The sequence below is a fragment of the Oratosquilla oratoria genome, chromosome 32, assembly GCF_046742065.1.
Source record: "Oratosquilla oratoria isolate Oo_2021 chromosome 32, ASM4674206v1, whole genome shotgun sequence".
NCBI lineage: Eukaryota > Metazoa > Arthropoda > Malacostraca > Stomatopoda > Squillidae > Oratosquilla > Oratosquilla oratoria.
Genome location: NC_134808.1, coordinates 8,883,450 through 8,903,331, shown reverse-complemented (window position 1 = coordinate 8,903,331; position 19,882 = coordinate 8,883,450). Strand labels below are relative to the sequence as shown.

Here is a 19,882-nt window from a genome sequence, read left to right as displayed (position 1 = left end):
ATACAAAGAGCAATGACAAAGATGGGTCCAACACTTTCAAACCTGACATATGAAGAAAGACTGGCCGAACTGGAATTGCCAACCCTGGAACAAAGAAGACAATGATGGGACCTAATAACCATCTACAGAATTATGAAAGGTAAAGAACGCCTTGATAGAGAGGACTTATTAAAGTGGGGCAGAGGAAAAAGAGAGGACATGCAATGAAACTCAAAAGGATAACTACAGAAGAGACCTGAAAAAGAACAGCTTCCCACACAGAGTGATAGATATATGGAACAAATTGGATGAAAAAATGTGTGTATACACAATACAAGAATTTAAGAACAAAATTGATTTTGCAAGATACAAAAACAGGTCACCACGAGCATAGCTCCCTTGCTGTATAATACAACTAGGTAAATACATGATATATGCATGCCCTCATACCATGATATATGCCGCCATTACATACATTGGAACTACATGGTTATGTTTATGTTGTCCCATATGTCATTCAGCGGTCAGAACGTGTTTATTATTTTTTTTTCAGGGAAAATTTTGAAAATTATTAGTAGCATGATATTGTTGCTTGGCGAAACTTGATAAAAAAAAACAAATGTAGAATTGTTAGAATTTTTGTTATAGAACACTGAATTTATGCTATAGATTACCTATTATCACAGAGACTGATTTTCTTTGCAAAATTTTTCTATTTGTCAAGTAGTAATAAGTCTCATGGTCATATAATCATGATAATAAAGCTTTCCAATAAAAGGTGTTTACCTGTTGTCTTTAACATTTGCTGTTGTCTTTAAGTGTTCTTCTTTTATGCTTATTTTTTCCATTTACAGGTCCATCTTCTTTCTCAAGCATAAATGAAGGGTCACTAAATGTTGGACATAACAAAGAGGACCTAAGTGCAGCTTTGAAGCCACCAGAAATTCCAAAAGTTGGAGATTACTTTGACGTATTTGTGACATACGCTGCTAACCCTTCCCATTTTGCTGTAAGGTTTTATATCTATATTTGCTTTGTAGGAATGTCTGTAGAGGAAGGACGGGAGAGGACAGAAGATAGGGGTGAATGGAGAAGGGTTGTGTATAGATGAGGCTGTGATGCATGAGGGGGAGTGGGTGGGGGATGGGGGGTGAGGAAGTATGTATGAGAAAAAATTTGACACAGCCCGAAGGGATTTCTCCCCGTCTTCTCCTTTCCTGCATGAGGGGACGGAGAGGGGGGGTCACTGAATTTATGAAGCAGCCTTGCTGTGGATGTGCTGTGTCTTGCGACACTACTTCTGACCCAGGGCAGTGGACAGGATGCAGGGATGACCCGTCATCCAAGAGGTGCCAAGATAGGAAGGAGGGTGGAGGGGAGTGGAATATATGGGAAATGAAATGAGTAAGAGTGTTTTCTATGCCTTTTTCTTTTCGGCTACTCCCCTTGTAAGGGGAAAAAAGCCTTTGGGATGTATGTATGTATGCTTTGTATTTTGATTGTATGCCCACATGGGATATTGATTCCATGGTATTAGGCACTAATGATTGTAATTTAGCATGCAGCCAATGCTTTAGGGACTGTGTTGGGATGCTCCTACAGACCAGAGCCATACATAATTTGTCTCTTTCAGAGTAAAATTTCTACTCTTAGTGAAATGATGCTACTTTTGTCTTACAACTGTCTCTCCTTTATGCTGTTCCCATGAAACATTCCTTTCCCACTTCTATGGCAGTATGTCATCTTATTCCCTGTTGTAGGGGAGTAACGATTTCTACCATGAGGATTCTGTATTTGCCAAATTGTATTGAAACTTTTATTACTGCTACTGTCCCTCCGTTATGCTGTCCCCTAACCCCTTGTTGCTGTCCTGTACCATTTCTCTGAATTTCATTTCCTTGTTTCACCTACCCTGTGGTGGGGGAAAAGAATACTGCCACCAATTATTTCCACTTGGATTGTAAGAGACGAGAAAAACGGGATGGGGATTGGGACCAGGCTTCCTTCTCCCTGTAGCCCCACAGGGGATATTCCTAAAAAAAAGTAAAGGCATAAGAGGGTCTAGGAGTTTTCCAACCAGCACCCTAAGGTTTGGGTCTTTTAATGTGCATGGATGTGGTACAGATGAAAGTAAAAGAGAAGAGATAGGTAGTATGTTTGTGAGAAGAAAGATGGATGTGTTAGATTTGAGTGAAACTAAGTTGAGAGGAAAGGGCGAGTGTGAGTTTGGGAGTGTAATTGGGAGGTTATCAGGAGTGAAGAGAGGGCGAAGGACAGAAGGGGTGGCTGTACTAGTAAGTGAAGAGATAGGTAACTGTGTAGTGGAGTGGAAGGTAGTTTCCTCAAGGATAATGTGGATGAAGGTGAAACTGGGAAAGGAGATGTGGGTTTTTGTAAGTGCATATGGGTCTGGTAGTGAGAAGAGTGTAGAAGAAAGGGAGGCTTTTTGAATAGATTTAAATGAGTGCATAGAGGGCTTAGGGAGAAATGTGAATGTAGTAGTACTGGGAGACTTTAATGCTAGGGTAGAAAATGAACCAATTGATGGAGTGGTTGGAATATGTGGAGTTCCAGGAAAGAATCGTAGTGGAGAATTGATGGTGGAGATATGTCTAGAAAGAGAGTTGATGATGGCAAATACAGTGTTTCGGAAAAAAATCAAGCATAAGTACAAATGGGAGAGGGTGGTGGATGGAAGGGTGGTAGAGCATTAATGGACTATGTAGTGGTAGATAGGAGTATAATAGGAAGAGTTAAGGATGTACATGTGCTAAGGGGAGTGAGTGGGGGAATATCAGATCATTTTTTGGTGGAAGGTAAGTTGAGAGTGGAGGATAGATGGAAAAAGAGGAAAAGGACAAAAGGTAGGGAGGTGCTTAGAATGAACTCTTTAAATGAAAAGGAAAAGGAGGAGTACAAGAAGAAGCTGAGAGAGGAGTGGGAGGGAGTGAAGGATAGAGTAGAGGTAGGAGTGGAGGAGGAATGGGGATGGTTCAAGGAGGGAGTCACAAAGTGTGCAAAGATGGTGTGTGGAACAAGAAGGACAGGAGGAAATAGAAGGAAGGGTAGTGAATGGTGGGATGAGGAAACAAAGAAGGTTGTAGAAGAAAAGAAGCGAGCTTTCACAGATTAGTTACAAAATAGGATGAGGGAGTCATATGAGAGGTACAAAGAAAAGAAAAGAGAAGTAAAGCACAAGGTAAAGGAGGCAAAGAGGAGAGCAGATGTGAAATGGTGTAAGAGTATGACAGAAAATTTTGAAAGTAATAAAAAGATGTTTTGGAAAGAAATTAAGAGAGGAAGAGGAGGCAAATCAAGTAGAGAAGAAAAGGTAAAAGGTGCATATGGAGAGATGATAATGGAAGAGAAGGCAGTAAGGGGAAGATGGGCAGAATATTTTAGGGAGTTGCTAAATGTGAAGGAGGATAGGGAGGGAAAGGTAGTTGGAGTGGGAAATGCTAAGAAAATGAGAGTGATGAGTGAGGAAAATGGAGGAGAAATAAGGAAGGATGAAGTGAAGGCAGTTGTTAAGCTGATGAAAACAGGTAAGACACCTGGTCTGGATGGATGCCATGCAGAATGTCTAAAAAAAGGAGGTACAGTGATGGTGGACTGGCTGGTGAGGTTATTTAATGATTGCTGGAGAGAGGGTAGAGTGCTGGAGGACTGGAGGAGTGCCTGTATAGTTCCACTTTACAAGGGAAAAGGGGACAAGAGTGAATGTAGTAGTTTCAGAGGGATTTGCTTGTTAAGTTTAGTTGGGAAGGCTTATGGGGGGATCTTGATTGAGAGGATTAGGAGAGGAACAGAGGGAGTAATTGGTGAGGAACAGTGTGTATTTAGGACAGGTAGAGTTTGTGTAGATCAGATTTTTGTGGTAAGACAGATATGTGAGAAAGCCATATATAGGAAAAAGTAAGGATGTTTTTGGGCTTTTATGGATCTGGAAAAGGCTCATGACAGTGTAGACAGGAAGGCACTGTGGGAGGTTTTGTGGATATACGGGAAGGGAGGAAAGCTTCTAGGAGGAGTCAAGAGTTTTTACGAGAGTAGTAGAGCATGTGTCAGGATTAGAAATGGAGAGAATGAGTGGTTTGAGATAAAGGTGGGACTTCGTCAGGGATGTGTTATATCCCCCTGGCTGTTCAATTTATACATGGATGGGGTGGTGCGACAGGTAAATGCAAGGGTAGTGGGTCAGGGATTGGAGATGTTTAAAGAAAATGGAGAAAAATGGAAGGATGAAGTGAAAGCAGCTGTTAAGATGATGAGAGCAGGTAAGGCACCTGGTCTGGATAGATGCCATGCAGAATGTCTGAAGAAAGGAGGTACAGTGATGGTGGACTGGCTGGTGAGGTAGCTTAATGTTTGTTTGAGAGAGGGTAGAGTGCCGGTGGACTGGAGGAGTGCCTGTATAGTTCCGCTTTACAAGGGAAAGGGGGACAAGTATGAGTGTAGTAGTTTCAGAGGGATTAGCTTGTTGAGTGTAGTTGGGAAGGCGTATGGGAGGGTCTTGATTGAGAGGATTAGGAGAGGAACACAGGGAGTAATTGGTGAGGAACAATGTGGGTTTAGCACAGGTATGGGTTGTGTAAATCAGATCTTCGTGGTAAGACAGATATGTGAGAAAGCTATAGGAAAAGGTAAGGATGTTTTTTGGGTTTTTATGGATCTGGAAAAGGCTTATGACGGTAGATAGGAAGGCACTGTGGGAGGTTATGCAGATATATGGGATAGGAGGAAAGCTGTTAAGAGCAGTCAAGAGTTTTTACGAGAGTAGTAGAGCTTGTGTTAGGATTAGAAATGGAGAGAGTGAATGGTTTGAGGTAAAGGTGGGACTTCGTCAGGGATGTGTTATGTCCCCCTGGCTGTTCAACTTATACATGGATGGGGTGGTGCGACAGGTAAATGCAAGGGTGGTGGGTCAGGGATTGTAAATGTTTAAAGAAAATGGAGAAAAGTGGGAGGTGAGCCAGCTGTTTTTGTGGACGACACTGCGCTTGTAGCAGGATCAGAGGAGGGATTGAGGAAGTTGGTGACAGAGTTTGGGAAAGTGTGTGAAAGAAGAAAGCTGAAGATAAATGTGGGTAAAAATAAGGTGATGAGATGTACAAGGGGTGAAAATGGCAGCAGAATGGAAGTGAGTATTAAGGGAGAGCAACTGGAGGAAGTGGATAGTTTTAGATATTTGGGTGCAAATGTGGCAGGAAAGGGTGGAGTGGAGGTAGAATGTAGATTGAGAGAAGCGAGTAAATGCCTTGGTGGATTAAAAAGTGTAATGAGGAATAGACATTTATGAATGGATGCTAAGAGGAGACTGTATGAAGGAGTGATTGTGCCAACAGCACCGTATGGGGCAGAAACATGGAACATAAGAGAGTAAGAGAGAAGGAGTTTGAATGCGTTTGAGATGAGGTGTCTTAGAAGTATGGTGGGTGTTACTAGGCTAGATAGAGTGAGAAATGAGGAGGTGAGGAGGAGAACAGGGGTGGTAAGGGAGCTTGGAGATAGGGTTGATGAAAGAGTATTAGGATGGTTTGGACATGGAAAGAATGAGTGAAGAAAGACTAGTAAAAGAGGTATGGAAGGCAGATGTGGAGGGAGTGAACATGAAGGGACGTCCTAGGATGAGATGGATGGATGGGGTGAAGGGGGCTTTGGGGAAGAGGGGAATGTCTGTTGAGGAAGGACGGGAGAGGACAGAAGACAGGGGTGAATGGAGAATGGTTGTATATGGATGATGTTGTGATCCATGAGGTGGAATGGGCGGGGGGATGGGGGGTGAGGTAGTATGTTTGAGCAAGATTTGACGCTGCCTGAAGGGATTTCTCCCCGTCTTCTCCTTGTATGCAATGGGGGGGCCGGAGAGGGGGGTTGCCGATTTAATGAAGAGGTCTTGCTGTGGATGTGCTGTGTCTTGCAACAATGCTTCTGACCCAGGGCAGTGGACAAGGTGCAGGGATGACCCATCATCCAGTAGGTGCTAAGAAAAGAGGGAGGGTGGAGGGATGTGGAGTGTATTTAGGGATGGAATGGGTGGGAATGATTTTATGCCTTTTCCTTTTTTGGCTACCTCCCTTGTAAGGGGGAAAAAGCCTTGGTATATGTATGTATGTATGAAATGCCTGAGAAGTATGGTAGGGGATAGAGTGAGAAGCGTTGAGATGAGGAGAGTGGGGGTGGAAAGGGAGTTGGGAGATGGGATTGATGAAAGAGTATTGGGATGGGTTGGACACATGGAAAGAATGAGTGAAGAAAGATTAGTAAAAGAGGTATGAAAGGCAGAGGTGTAAGGAGTGAACATGAGCAGGCTACCAAGGATGGTGGAGGCTCAGGGCAGCTTCTTTGAGTGAGCTGTATTTTGCAAAAGATGCTCTAAGAGATGCACATTGAATTTTGAGAATACATCAATTTTTGGCCAAGATATGATGTTTTTCTTTTCTTTCCAAGTGTCAAATTTATTTTGAACACCCTGTATGTGTATGTGATATAGTGGTGTCTCTTTACTACCTTTGTGAATTGGTACCACATTAGCCCTTTTCCATTCAGGCAGCACTGTGCCTTTCAACAAACATTAACCACTTCAGTACAACTAAAATTCTCACGCACAGTATTGGCTGCCATATGTATGATGCATCATACTACAGTGAGACCTCTCATTAACAAATGTTAATTAGCTGTGTTTGCGGTGTTTTAGCTGTGTTTTTGGTGTTTTGGAGTGGTTTTTGTGTGGCATAGTGATTGCACGCACTAAACAACAGCACCAAAAACACCGAAAACACTGCAAACACAGCTAATTAACATCCGTTAAAGAGAGGTCTCACTGTACTGGTATTATAAAATATAAAGTCACTGCTGTATTACTCATTCTTTTTTAATCTGAGTAATAACAAACATAGAAAACATGATCAAACCAGTTTACAGAATCCAGGAGTAACTCATGTAGAACTACAAAAAAATATATATAGTCAAGATGCCAACGCCGGCATCCTCGTGTATCCACTCGTGCCTCATGACACCTAAATAGGCATCATCATACTGAAGTGGCGAAGACTGTAAATGTTATCTGCCAGTGGTTCCTTACATTTTTCATGTCGAGTTTGAGATCCTTCCAGGTCCTGAAGCTTTTGTCACATACAGTGATCTCAAAAGATTGAGCACTTCCCTTGCTTCTACATATACAGTGGCCGCAAAAAAAAATGTTACATTTTCACTGCAAATAAAAATGTTACACGCGGCGCGACGTAACAAAAGAATTCTGGTCTGAGCCACAAGTGTAGTGGGCGGATCTAGCTATGACGTAGTCCCCTCCCTCACCCCCTATACCCCTCCACCGCAACATCTCACACCTCATGAGCCCGCAGAGCTCGTCGAGTAAAGATTGCCCATACGCTGCTCTCAATCACGCCATTTTTTCACTCGACACCCAACTTTGGCCGTCTATATTTCCACTTCCACCAGGCACAATGGTTAAAAATAAACTTTCCCTGGAACAGAAGAGCCGGGCCTTGTCCCTGATAGAACAAGGAGTATCTGTGATACGCGTGGCAGCGGAACTGCAAGTGTCAAGAATGACCGTTTACCGCCTGAAGAAAGCTGGTGATGCTCTGCCCCCGGCACGACACCGCGACGGAAGGAGGGCTCTGGCAGACCACGGAAGACATCAGCACGCACAGACTTCATTCTAAAGAAAGAAGTGAAGGCAGACCCCGGAATAACAGCCTTAGAACTGAAAGAAAAGCACCCGAAATTGCTCCAGGACGTCACAGTGAGAACCGTGCAGCATCGACTACAAAAGGACCTAAAATTACCATCACGTCGGGCCGCCAAGAAACCTCTGCTGACTGATAAGATGAGGAAGAAAAGGCTGCAGTTCTGTAAGAATTACCGACACTGGACATCAGATGACTGGAAGAAGGTGATGTTTAGTGATGAGAGTACGTTCCGGCTCATATGAGGAACTTCAAAGCTGGTCCGCCGCCCCAGTAATGTCTCCCGCTACGACCCAAAATACACCGTCAAGACTGTTAAACATCCTGACAGCGTGATGGTGTGGGGCGCCTTCACTGGAAATAATGGTAGAGCTGGCTTGTATTTCCTCCCCAAGAACGTCACAATGAAGTCTGCCAACTACATCAAGGTTTTGCGAAACCACATGCTGATTTTCTGGCGGATCCATGACTGCAACTTTTTTATGCACGACGGAGCCCCAGCACACAAGTCCAAAGCAGTGAAGGATTTCCTGGAAACCAACAAGATTGATGTTCTGGAGTGGCCTGGTAACTCCCCTGACCTGAATCCCATCGAAAACGCATGGAATCAGATGAAAAACATCCTGGAGAAGGAACGACCCAGCACCATACCCGACCTGAAGGAGGCGCTGAAGAAGCACTGGGCCTCGATGGACCTACAGTATTTCGCCAACCTCGCCACTTCGATGCCCAAGAGGATCGAGATGGTGATCAAGAATAAGGGCCACATGACCAAATATTAATTTTGTATGTATAATGTAAGCTTAAAAGGTAAATAAAACCCATTTAACATGTACTTTTGTGTTTAGTTATCCAAAAAACCTTAGTGTACCATTTTTTTTTTGCGGCGACGGTACATCTTCCAAACCCAAAATCTTGTTACCCTCAGTTTCCTGTAAAAAAAAAAAAAAAAAAAAAAAACTGCTCTCCTTTGTGAAGACAGATTGAAAACTTTCATTATTTCTGCCTGAGGTGAGGCCTCCTCAAATACCTCACCACCCACTATTAACTTGGTACATATACTATACATACATATACCAAACGGTTTTTCTCCCTACATGGGGGTAGCCACAAAGAAAAAGGCATAGAAACCACTCCCACCCATTCCATTTCCTATATATTCCACTCCCCTCCACCCTCCTCCCTCCCTCTTATCTTGGCACCTCCTGGATGATGGGTCATCCCTGCATCCTGTCCACTGCCTTGGGTCAGAAGCAGTGTTGCAAGACACAGCACATCCACAGCAAGGCCACTTCATAAATTCGGCGACCCCCCCCCTCTCCGTCCCCTCATGCAGAAAAGGAGAAGACGGGGAGAAATCCCTTTGGGCTGCGTCAATTTTCTTACACATACCTCCCCACCCCCCACCCACTCCCCCTCATGCATCATAGCAACATCTATATACAACCCCTCTCCATTCACCCCTATCTTCTGTCCTCTCCCGTCCTTCCTCCACAGACATTCCTCTCTTTTGTAATGTCCCTTTCACCCCATCCATCCATCTCATCCTAGGATGCCCCCTCATATTCACTCCTTCCACCTCTGCCTTCCATACTTCTTTTACCAATCTTTCTTCACTCATTCTTTCCATGTGTCCAAACCATCCTAATACCCTTTCATCAACCCTATCTCCAAGCTCCCTTTCCACCCCTGTTCTCCTCCTCACCTCCTCATTTCTTACTCTCTCTAGCCTAGTAACCCCTATCATACTTCTCATACATTTCATCTCAAACACATTCAAGCTCCTTCTCTCTTCCTCTCTCATGTTCCATGTTTCTGCCCCATACAATGCTGTTGGTACAATCACTCCTTCATATAACCTCCTCTTAGCATCCATTCCCAGATGTCTATTTCTCATTACACTTTTCAATCCACCAAGGCATTTACTCGCTTCTCTCAATCTACATTCTACCTCCACCCCCACTCCCTTTCCTGCCACATTCGCACCCAAATATCTAAAACTATCCACTTCCTCCAGTCTTTCACCCTTAATGCTCACCTCCAGCCTGCTGTCACTCTCTCCCCTTGTACATCTCATCACCTTACTTTTACCCACATTTATCTTCAGCTTCCTTCTTTCACACACCTTCTCAAACTCTGTCACAAACTTCCTCAATCCCTCCTCTGATCATGCTACAAGCACAGCGTCGTCAGCAAACAACAACTGTCTCACCTTCCACTTTTCTCCATTTTCTTTAATCATCTCCAACCCCTGACCCACTACCCTTGCATTCACCTCTCGCACCACCCCATCCATGTAAAGATTGAACAGCCAGGGTGACATAACACATCCCTGACGAAGTCCCACCTTTACCTCAAACCATTCACTCTCTCCATTTCTAATCCTAACACAAGCTCTACTACTCTCGTAAAAACTCTTGACTGCGCTTAACAGCTTTCCTCCTATCCCATATATCTGCATAACCTCCCACAGTGCCTTCCTATCTACCGTCATAAGCCTTTTCCAGATCCATAAAAACCCAAAAAACATCCTTACCTTTTCCTATAGCTTTCTCACATATCTGTCTTACCACGAAGATCTGATTTACACAACCCCTACCTGTCCTAAACCCACATTGTTCCTCACCAATTACTCCCTGTGTTCCTCTCCTAATCCTCTCAATCAAGACCCTCCCATACGCCTTCCCAACTACACTCAACAAGCTAATCCCTCTGAAACTACTACACTCACACTTGTCCCCCTTTCCCTTGTAAAGCAGAACTATACAGGCACTCCTCCAGTCCACTGGTACTCTACCCTCTCTCAAACAAACATTAAACAATCTCACCAGCCAGTCCACCATAACTGTACCTCCTTTCTTTAGACATTCTGCATGGCATCCATCCTGACCAGGTGCCTTACCTGCTCTCATCATCTTAACAGCTGTTTTCACTTCATCCCTCCCTATTTGTTCTCCATTTTCCTCACTCATCACTCTCACTTTCTTAGTGGTTCCCACTGCAACTACCTTTCCCTCCCTATCCTCCTTCATATTTAGCAACTCCCTAAAATACTCTGCCCACCTTCCTCTCACTGCCTTCTCTTCCATTATCATCTCTCCATCTGCACCTTTTACCTTTTCCTCTCTACTTGATGCGCCTCCTTTTTTTTTTTAATTTCCTTCCAAAACATCTTTTTATTTCTTTCAATTTTTTTGTCATACTCTTACCCCATTTCACATCTGCTCTCCTCTTTGCTTCCTTTATCTTATGCTTAGCTTCCTTTCTCTTTACTTTGTACCTCTCATACGATTCCCTCGTCCTAATTTGCAGCCAATCTATGAATGCCTGCTTTTTTCTTCTACACATTTCTTTGCTTCCTCATCCCACCACTCACTACCCTTCCTTCTTTTTCCTCCTGCCCTCCTTGTTCCACACACCATCTTTGTACACCTTATGACTCCCTCCTTGAACCATCCCCATTCCTCCTCCACTCCTAGTTCTACTCTATCCTTTACTCCCTCCCACTCCTCTTTCAGTTTCTTCTTAAACTCGCTCTCCTTTTTTTCCCTCATTTAAGTAGTTCACTCTAAGTACCTCCCTACCTTCTGTCCTTTTCCTCATTCTCCACCTATTCTCCACTCATTTTATCTTCCAGAAAATGATCTGATATTCCCCCGCTCTCTCCCCTTAGAACATGTACATCTTTAACTCTTCCTACCATACTCCTGGTCACCACTATATAGTCCATTAATGCTCTATCTGCCACCCTTCCATCCACCACTCTCTCCCATGTGTACTTATGCTTGACTTTCTTTGTAAATACCGTATTAGCTATCATCAAATCTCAAGACACATCTCCAGCATCATTTCTCCACTATGATTTTTACCTGGAACTCAATACTTCCCAATCACTCCGTCTATTGGCTTATTTCCTACCATAGCATTAAGGTCTCCCAATACAACTACATTGACATTTCTCCCAAATCCCTCTATACACTCATTTATATCTACCCAAAAAGACTCTATTTCCTCTACACTCTTCTCACTACCAGGTCCATACGCACTTACAAAAACTCACGTCTCCCTTCCCAGCTTCACCTTCATCCACATCAACTTTGATGAAACCTCCTTCCACTCCACTACCTGCTTACTTATCTCTTCACTTACTAGTATAGCCACCCCTTCTCTCCCTCGTCCCGTCTTCACTCCTGAGTACCTCCCAGCTACACTCCCAAACTCACAGTTGCCCTTTCCTTTCATTTTAGTTACACTCAAAGCCAGCACATCCATCTTTCTTCTCACAAACATACTGCCAATCTCTTCCCTCTTACTCTCATCTGTACCACATCCATGCACATTAAAAGACCCAAACCTTAGAGTACTGGTTGGAAAACTCCCAAACCCTCTTATGCCTTTTCTTTTGTTTTTCGGAATGTCCCCTTTTGGGGCTACAGGTAGTAGGACTCCTAATCCCATCCCCCGTCCCTTTTTTGTCACCTTTTACGACTCAAGTGGGAAAACTTGGTGGTAGCATTCTCTTCCCCCACCACAGGGTCGGCAAAAACAGAAAATTAACACTCAGAGAAATGGTACAGGACAGCAACAAGGGGTTGGGGGACAGCATAACGGAGGGACAGTCGTAGTATAAAATTGTCATCATTTCTCTGTGAACAGAGTTTTCCTCTATCTTAGACAAAATGTGTGGCTCTGGTCCATAGGGGTGCCCCATATAGACCCTAAAGTATCAACTGCATGCTACTTTGCCACAATAACATGCAGCCAATACCCCAGACGGGTGAATGTCTTAAACATTTTTTTTGTTTGTTTCATAATTGTGTTGACAAAGGTTTGCCAACTTAGTGTTTTTTGTTCATGTATTATGTTGTTGATCTCAGTGTTAAGTGCTTGTATTTGGTCGGTTTTATTCTGAAGGGTAGGTGGGGGTGTTGTGTTTTAGTGTGCTGCATTGTCTGATGAGGCCTTAGATATCTGGTGTGAAATTTGGGTTGTGTGATTTTCTTTTGCCTCTGGGGATGTATTTCTTGTCTGCATTTTGTATGGTTGTATTGAAGGTGTGCACAGCAGTGTCTATGTCTGATTGGTGTACTGTTCAGTGTCTCAAATTGTTGTTCTGTCTCTTCAGTGAAAGCTTCTCAATGTGCTGTTTTGTAATTGGTGTATGTGTGTCTGTAGCCAGCTGGGGTGTATCGTGTTTTAGTGGTGATGATGACTGGAAGGTGGTTGTATCTGAGGGCTCCATCCACTTTCTAAGAAGTTCTTGGGGTTAGACATGGGAAACAGAAGGTGATGTCAGGAGAGGAGGAGGTGTAGGGGGCTTGTTGGGGGATATGTGTGTGATTATGGGTGTTGTTCATGATGGTCACTGAGTCAGGTTGTGTATGGAAATCAAACCCTCTCTCTGTGTTGGCATTGTTGACATACCAGGCCAACGACTTGGTGTTAAATTCACCACCCAGGATAAGGTTGGGGATGGTGGAAAGTTGATAGAGGTTAGTCCTAATGTTGTTGGAAACTATTGGGGATGATGGGGGAGGTTACATATTAACTATTGTGATTATGGACTTATTACCTGTTTGGATTTGGATTGATTGGGTTTCAGTGGTGTTTGTGGGAGGGAGGAGGGATTTGGTGGTGGTACTTCAGTCCACAAAGCAGATAGATTGATGGATCAGGGTGATGAGTCCACCACTGTGGCTGTTGGTTCAGTCTTGTCTGGTGGTAGTGAAATTATTTGTGAGTTTTGTAGTTTAATATCTTGTATGATGGCAATGTGTATGTTATGTTGCTTGAGGAAGTGTTTGAGTTTGTATTTTTTGTGTCTATGACATCAATGTTATGTTGTAAGGTCATGATGTGTGTTCTGTACATGTTAAAAGTTGCTGTACAGTTGGGGAGGATTAGGATCAGGGTTAGGAGGAAGAGGAGTGGTTAGGGAGGAGGGTTGGGGAGAGGTTATGGCAAGGGTGGAGGTGTGGGCAAGGATGCAGACTTGGGGTGGTAAGATGGGAGTGAGGTTATGGGTGGGCATGAGGAACAGGTTCAGGTGTTTGTGTAATGTTTTATATCCACAAAGTACTGTGCAAGTGGAGAAAAATGGAGGAGAAATAAGGAAAGATGTAATGAAGGCAGTTGTTAAGATGATGAGAGCAGGTAAGGCACCTGGGTTGGATGGATGTCATGCAGAATGTCTGAAAAAAGGAGGTACATTGATGGTGGACTGACTGGTGAGGTTATATAATGTTTGTTCAAGAGAGGGTAGAGTGCCGGAGGACTGGAAGAGTGACTGTTTAGTTCCACTTTACAAGGGAAAAGGGGACAAGTGTGAATGTAGTAGTTTCACAGGGATCAACTTATTAAGTGTAGTTGGGAAGGCTTATGGGAGGGTCTTAATTGAGAGGATTAAGAGAGGAACAGAAGGAGTAATTGGTGAGGAAGAGTGTGGGTTTGGGACCAGTAGGAATTGCATAAATCAAATTTTTGTGGTAAGACAGATATGTGAGAAAGGTATAGGAAAAGTTAAGGATGTTTTTTGGGCTCTTATGGATCTGGAAAAGGCTTATGACAGGGTAGACAGGAAGGCACTGTTGGAGGTATTTAAGATATACGGGATTGGAGGAAAGCTTCTAAGAGCTGTCAAGAGTTTTTATGAGAGTAGTCAAGCTTGTGTTAGGGTTAGAAATGGAGAGAGTGAGTGGTTTGAAGTAAAGGTGGGACTTTGTCAGGGATGAGTTGTGTCACTCTGGCTGTTCAACTTATACATGGATGGGGGTGGTGTGAGAGGTAAATGCAAAGGTAGTGGGCCAGGGATTGGAGATGGTTAAAGAAAATGGAGGAAAGTGGGAGATAAGCCAGCTGTTGTTTGCGGATGACACTGCGCTTGTAGCAGGATCAGAGGAGGGATTGAGGAACTTAGTGACAGAGTTTGGGAAGTTGTGCAAAAGAAGAAAGCTGAAGATAAATGTGGGTAAAAGTAAGGTGATGAGATGTACAAGGGGAGAAAGTGGCAGCAGAATGGAAGTGAGTATTAAGGGAGAGAGACTGGAGGAAGTGGATAGTTTTAGATACTTGGGTGCGAATGCGACAGGAAAGGGAGGAGTGGAAGTGGAGGTAGAATGTAGATTGAGAGAAGCAAATAAATGCCTTGGTGGATTAAAAACTGTAATAAGATATAGACATTTGTGAATGGATGCTAAGAGGAGACTGTATGAAGGAGTGATTGTGCCAACAGCACTGAATGGGGCGGAAACATTGAACATAAGAGAAGAGGAGTTTAAATGTGTTTGAGATGAGGTGTCTGAGAAGTATGATAGGGGTTACAAGGCTGGATAGAGTGAGAAGGAGAACAGGGATGGAAAGGGAGTTGGGAGATAGGGTTGATGAAAGAGTATTGGGATGGTGTGGACACATGAAAAGAATGAGTGAAGAAAGACTAGTAAAAGAGGTGTGGAAGGCAGAGATGGAAGGAGTGAATGTGAGGAGTCGACCTAGGATGAGATGGATGGATGGGGTAAAAGGGGCTTTGGGAAAGAGGGGAATGTGTTGAGGAAGGACAGGAGAGGACATAAGATGGGTGAATAGAGAATGGTTGTGTATGGATGATGCTGTAATGCATGAGGTGGAGTGGGTGGGGGATGGGAGGTGAAGGAATATGTGTGAGAAATAATTTTATGCAGCCTGAAGGGATTTCTCCCTGTCTTCTCCTTTTCTGCATGAGGGGACGGAAGGAGGGGTCGCCTATTTAATGAAGTGGCCTTGCTGTGGATGTGCTGTGTCTTGCGACATTGCTTCTGACCCAGGGCAGTGGGTGTGATACAGGGATGGCCTGCCATCCAGGAGGTGCCAAGATAAGAGGGTGGAGGGGAGTGGAGTGTGATAGGGATGGAATGGGTGGGAGTGATTTCTATGCCTTTGTTTTTTGGTTACCTCCCCTATACGGGGGAAAGGAGCCTTTGGTATATGTATGTATGTACTATGAAAGTGAGGTGGGCCCAGTTTTTGCATGAATTGCATTGAACCGAGCCCTTTGATGACTTAAGGTTTGGAGCATGTTGGACAAGTATAGGTTGTGATGGATTTAGGGTTCCTGTCTACATCTGTGCCTAATAGTGGGAGAAGAGACACTGGAGATCACCCCTCAGTGCAGAAAAAATGTGAAGGTGCATTGTTGGATAAGGGTTGTGGTATTTGCCAGGGTAGCTGAAGCTGCTCCTTGAGATTGGTGCTACCTTGTGGTGGGTTCCCCCCAACTCTTGGGGTTGGGGGGGTGGTCCCTCGAAATAAAAGCTGCCACACTAGGACCAGTAGGTATAGGATTATTTATCTTTGATTTTCATATTATGTTCCCTTGGGAGGATTTTGTTTCTAGATATAGGTGTCCTATAGGGGTGGCTTTTGGTGCATTCTGATATTACTCTCAGTGCTCCATTCTGCAGTGTTTTTAAATTATGTTTGATATGCTGATTGTTGGGAACTGTGCTGTGGAGGTGTAGCCTAAGGTGGTTCCTATGAACTGTTTATAGATGGTTATTAGAATTTCCTTTTGCTTCCCTAAGTCCATATTAGTGATGGCTTTTAAAAGGTTTGTTTTCTTGTTGATTTTTGCTGTCAGGTCCTTGATATGTGGGCTGAATGTCATATGGGTATCAAATGTTAGACCAAAATTTTTTGGGTTCCTTTCCAGTGGAAGAATTTGGCCATTTGATTTATTTTATTCTATTGATATATATGGGGGGTGGGGTAGTATGTGTGAGTAAATTTTGACGCAGCCCGAAGGGATTTCTCCCCGTCCTCTCCTTATATGCAAGGGGGGACGGAGAGGGGGGGTCGCCGATTAAATGAAGCGGCCTTGCTGTGGATGTGCTGTGTCTTGCGACACTGCTTCTGACCCAGGGCGGTGGGCAGGGTGCAGGGATGACCCGTCATCCAGGAGGTGCTCAGATGAGAGGGAGGGTGGGAGGGGTGTGGAGTGTATTTAGGGATGAAATGGGTGGGAGTGTTTTTATGCCTTTCCCTTTTTGGCTACCTCCCTTGGAAGGGGGAAAAAGCCTTGGTATATGTATGTATGTATATATATATATATATATATATATATATATATATATATATATATATATATATATATATATATATATATATTTTCATTTCTTGGTTATCTGAAATGAGCAGTGTTGTAATTGATTTCTGGGGGTATTTACCTAGTTGCATCATACAGGAAAGGAGCAATGCTTGTCAGGTTCAGCCTCTTAGTCTCTATTATATCGTACCTAGCCTCAAATTCATGTACAGGTCCAACTTGATATGTATCTTTGATTTCCAATTTAGATTTGAATATCTATTTATTTATTTTTTATTATTATTATTATTATTATTATTATTATTATTATTATTATTATTATTATTATTATTTTTAAGATTTAAATACATGTGGGGGGATGGGGGCTGAGGTGGCATGTGTGAGCAAAATTTGACGCAGCCCAAAGGGATTTCTCCCCATCTTCTCCTTTTATGCATGGGGGGGGACGGAGAGAGGGGGTCGCCGATTTAATGAAACGGCCTTGCTGTGGATGTGCTGTGCCTTGCAACACTGCCTCTGACCCAGGGCAGTGGACAAGGTGCAGCACCCGTCATCCAGAAGGTGCTAAGATGGGAGGGAGGGTGGAGGGATGTGGAGTGTATTTAGGGATGGAATGCGTGGGAATGATTTTATGCCTTTTTCTTTTTGGCTCCCTCCCTTGTAAGGGGGAAAAATCCTTGGTATATATATGTAAATACATTTATTGTTTGAACTTGGGCTATATCATCCTCTAATCTGTTTCAAGCATCTGTGTTTCTATTATGTTATTTCTGAGCCATTGTTCCAGTTTGTGTATATTTGAGTGTGTTTTGCTGGTATTTTGTATTTAGGGCCCTTTCACACTACGCAACTAGTGACAGTCACTAGTTGCCTACCATTATTATAGATTGAACCTTTCACACTATGTCACTGCAGTTGCCTGGTTGCGCAACAGGCTTAGGCTGTTGCCCAGTCCAGTAACATCTCATGCATATGCTTGTTCTTTTTTTTGAGAGCGTCTCTTTTTCTTGACCAGCAAAGCTAACAGAAGCCCCTCCTCCATTGATGCCATTCTATCAACAAATGAGATGATGAGAAAGGATTCCACAACTCCTTGACAGTCACTAGTTGCTTGCAGTTGCCTGAGACTTTCACACTAGGCAACTAGTGACCAAAGGGTCCTTACTGTACTGGGTTACTAGATTATCTTACATTGCATTACTCTCTGTTAAAATATTAACATCCAGTATTCTTCCACACACACTCTTGAAAGAAATAATGGTGACACAGAAAGAAATAAGGGACCAATTAAAAAAATAAAGAACCTTGATGTCAGATAATGGATGATTTAAATTTTACTGATATTGATTGGATGACCCATGAACATGGCCACATAGGTAGTCACTTGATTGATTTTCTTGGTGACAGTTACTTAGTTCAGCATGTAAAAGAGCCCACAAGATATGGAAACTTATTCAATCTATTGATTACTAGCCATGAAAGCATGATAACCAATGTAGAAGTCGGTGAAATTGTTGCAAATAGTGATCACAACTTAGATTCAAACTACAATTTTTTTTTGGAATTGATACTTGTGTTTCTAAGTTCATAGGACTACATCAGGAGCTTCAGCTTATAGATAGGGAGGCAAAATTAAGCAAAAGACCTGTAGATCAGATGTGGGAAATATTTCAAAATATGCTTACTAAGATGATTCATACATCCCATTTAAGGACACATCCCACAAATCAGGCTCGCCCAAAATGGCTTGACAAAGAAATTGAAAAAAAAATATTGCTAAAAAGAGACAGGCTTATAAGAAATACAAGTGCTCAGGTACATCTAATGACTATCAAAGTTATGTATTAATACAGATAAATTTAAAAAAGACAATAAAAAAAACGAAAACGACAATACGAAATTAATATCGCTGATAAATCCAAAGATAATCCAAAAGAATTCTATAGTTACATTAGAGATAAAAAGGTTATTAGGAATCACATTGGTCCACTATTATCTCCTGACAGTCAACTTGAATATTCAAGTGAAGGAATGTGTGATATTTTAAACAATTATTTATTAGCTCGGTATTCGTAAACGAAATACCTTAAAATGAACTCCAAAATGAAACCTGTGAAAAGTCTAGGGTAAACTTACTATGGTAACTATAACAAAAGAAAAAATAAAAGGTGTATAGAGAGACTCAAAGTTAATAAAACACCAGGGCCTGATGGTTGGCATCCAAGAATCTTAAAGGAAATGAAAAACGAGATTGTTCCATTGGAAATTATTTTCAAGAAATCCATCATATCCGGAGATGTCCCAAGAGAGTGGAAACTAGCTGATGTTACTCCCATATTCAAAAAAGGTGACAAAAAAAAATTGAAAAAACTGCAGGCCAATAAGTTTGACTTCAATCATAGGAAAAATGATGGAAACTATCATCAGAGATGCTATCAAACATCATTTAGAAAGTAACTGTTTGATAAATGATAGCCAGCATGATTTCAGATGGAAATGTTCTTGCGTGACTAACTTACTTGAATTCTACAAAACAGTTATCTTGAATAATGAAAGGAGAAACAATATAGATTTCTTTGCAGTTAAAATCCCCCATAAGTACCACATTTCCTTCTTCTTTCAGCACCCCATTTAATGAAATCCTTGTATCTTCTAACATTTTAGAGTAATCTCTCTCCAAGGACCCATTTTGGGGGGTTACATAGATCACCACAAACATTGTCATTTTCATGATCTTTCCATTGTTTCTTTAGTTGTAATTTTTTTTCCTCGTCCATAATTCCTCCAATTTTTTCAGTCATCACCTTCATTTGTTCATTCACCTCTTTTATGGTCTTATTATTTGCGGTATCTTTACTTTTCAATCCCTCATTTTCACATTTTACCTCAGCCAATTCTTTTTTTTTCAGGTCATTCACTTCCAGAATTGTTTCAGCATTTTCTTTATTTGATTCACTAATCTCTTTGTTATACACATCATGTTGATCCTTGACCCTGGAGACAAATTCTACCAAAAGCTCTCATTTCCCTATCTATGTCAATTCTACTCAAGTTACCTCATTCATAACAAAAACTGGAAAATGGCCTATCTTTGTAGTTATCTAATTGTCTTCTT

The 19,882-nt window shown here is 42.4% G+C and overlaps 1 protein-coding gene across 5 annotated transcripts in view; it reads left to right on the top strand.

The window, feature by feature from the left end:
• The window catches only part of LOC143041758 (tudor domain-containing protein 7-like), a 566,748-nt gene that overhangs the window by 516,733 nt on the left and 30,133 nt on the right, over positions 1–19,882 (top strand). For all 5 annotated transcript variants that reach the window (XM_076213779.1, XM_076213782.1, XM_076213783.1 and 2 more), the window contains one exon: positions 834–988. In XM_076213779.1, coding sequence (XP_076069894.1) covers positions 834–988 — 155 coding nt within the window. The remainder of the gene's footprint in view (positions 1–833; positions 989–19,882) is intronic.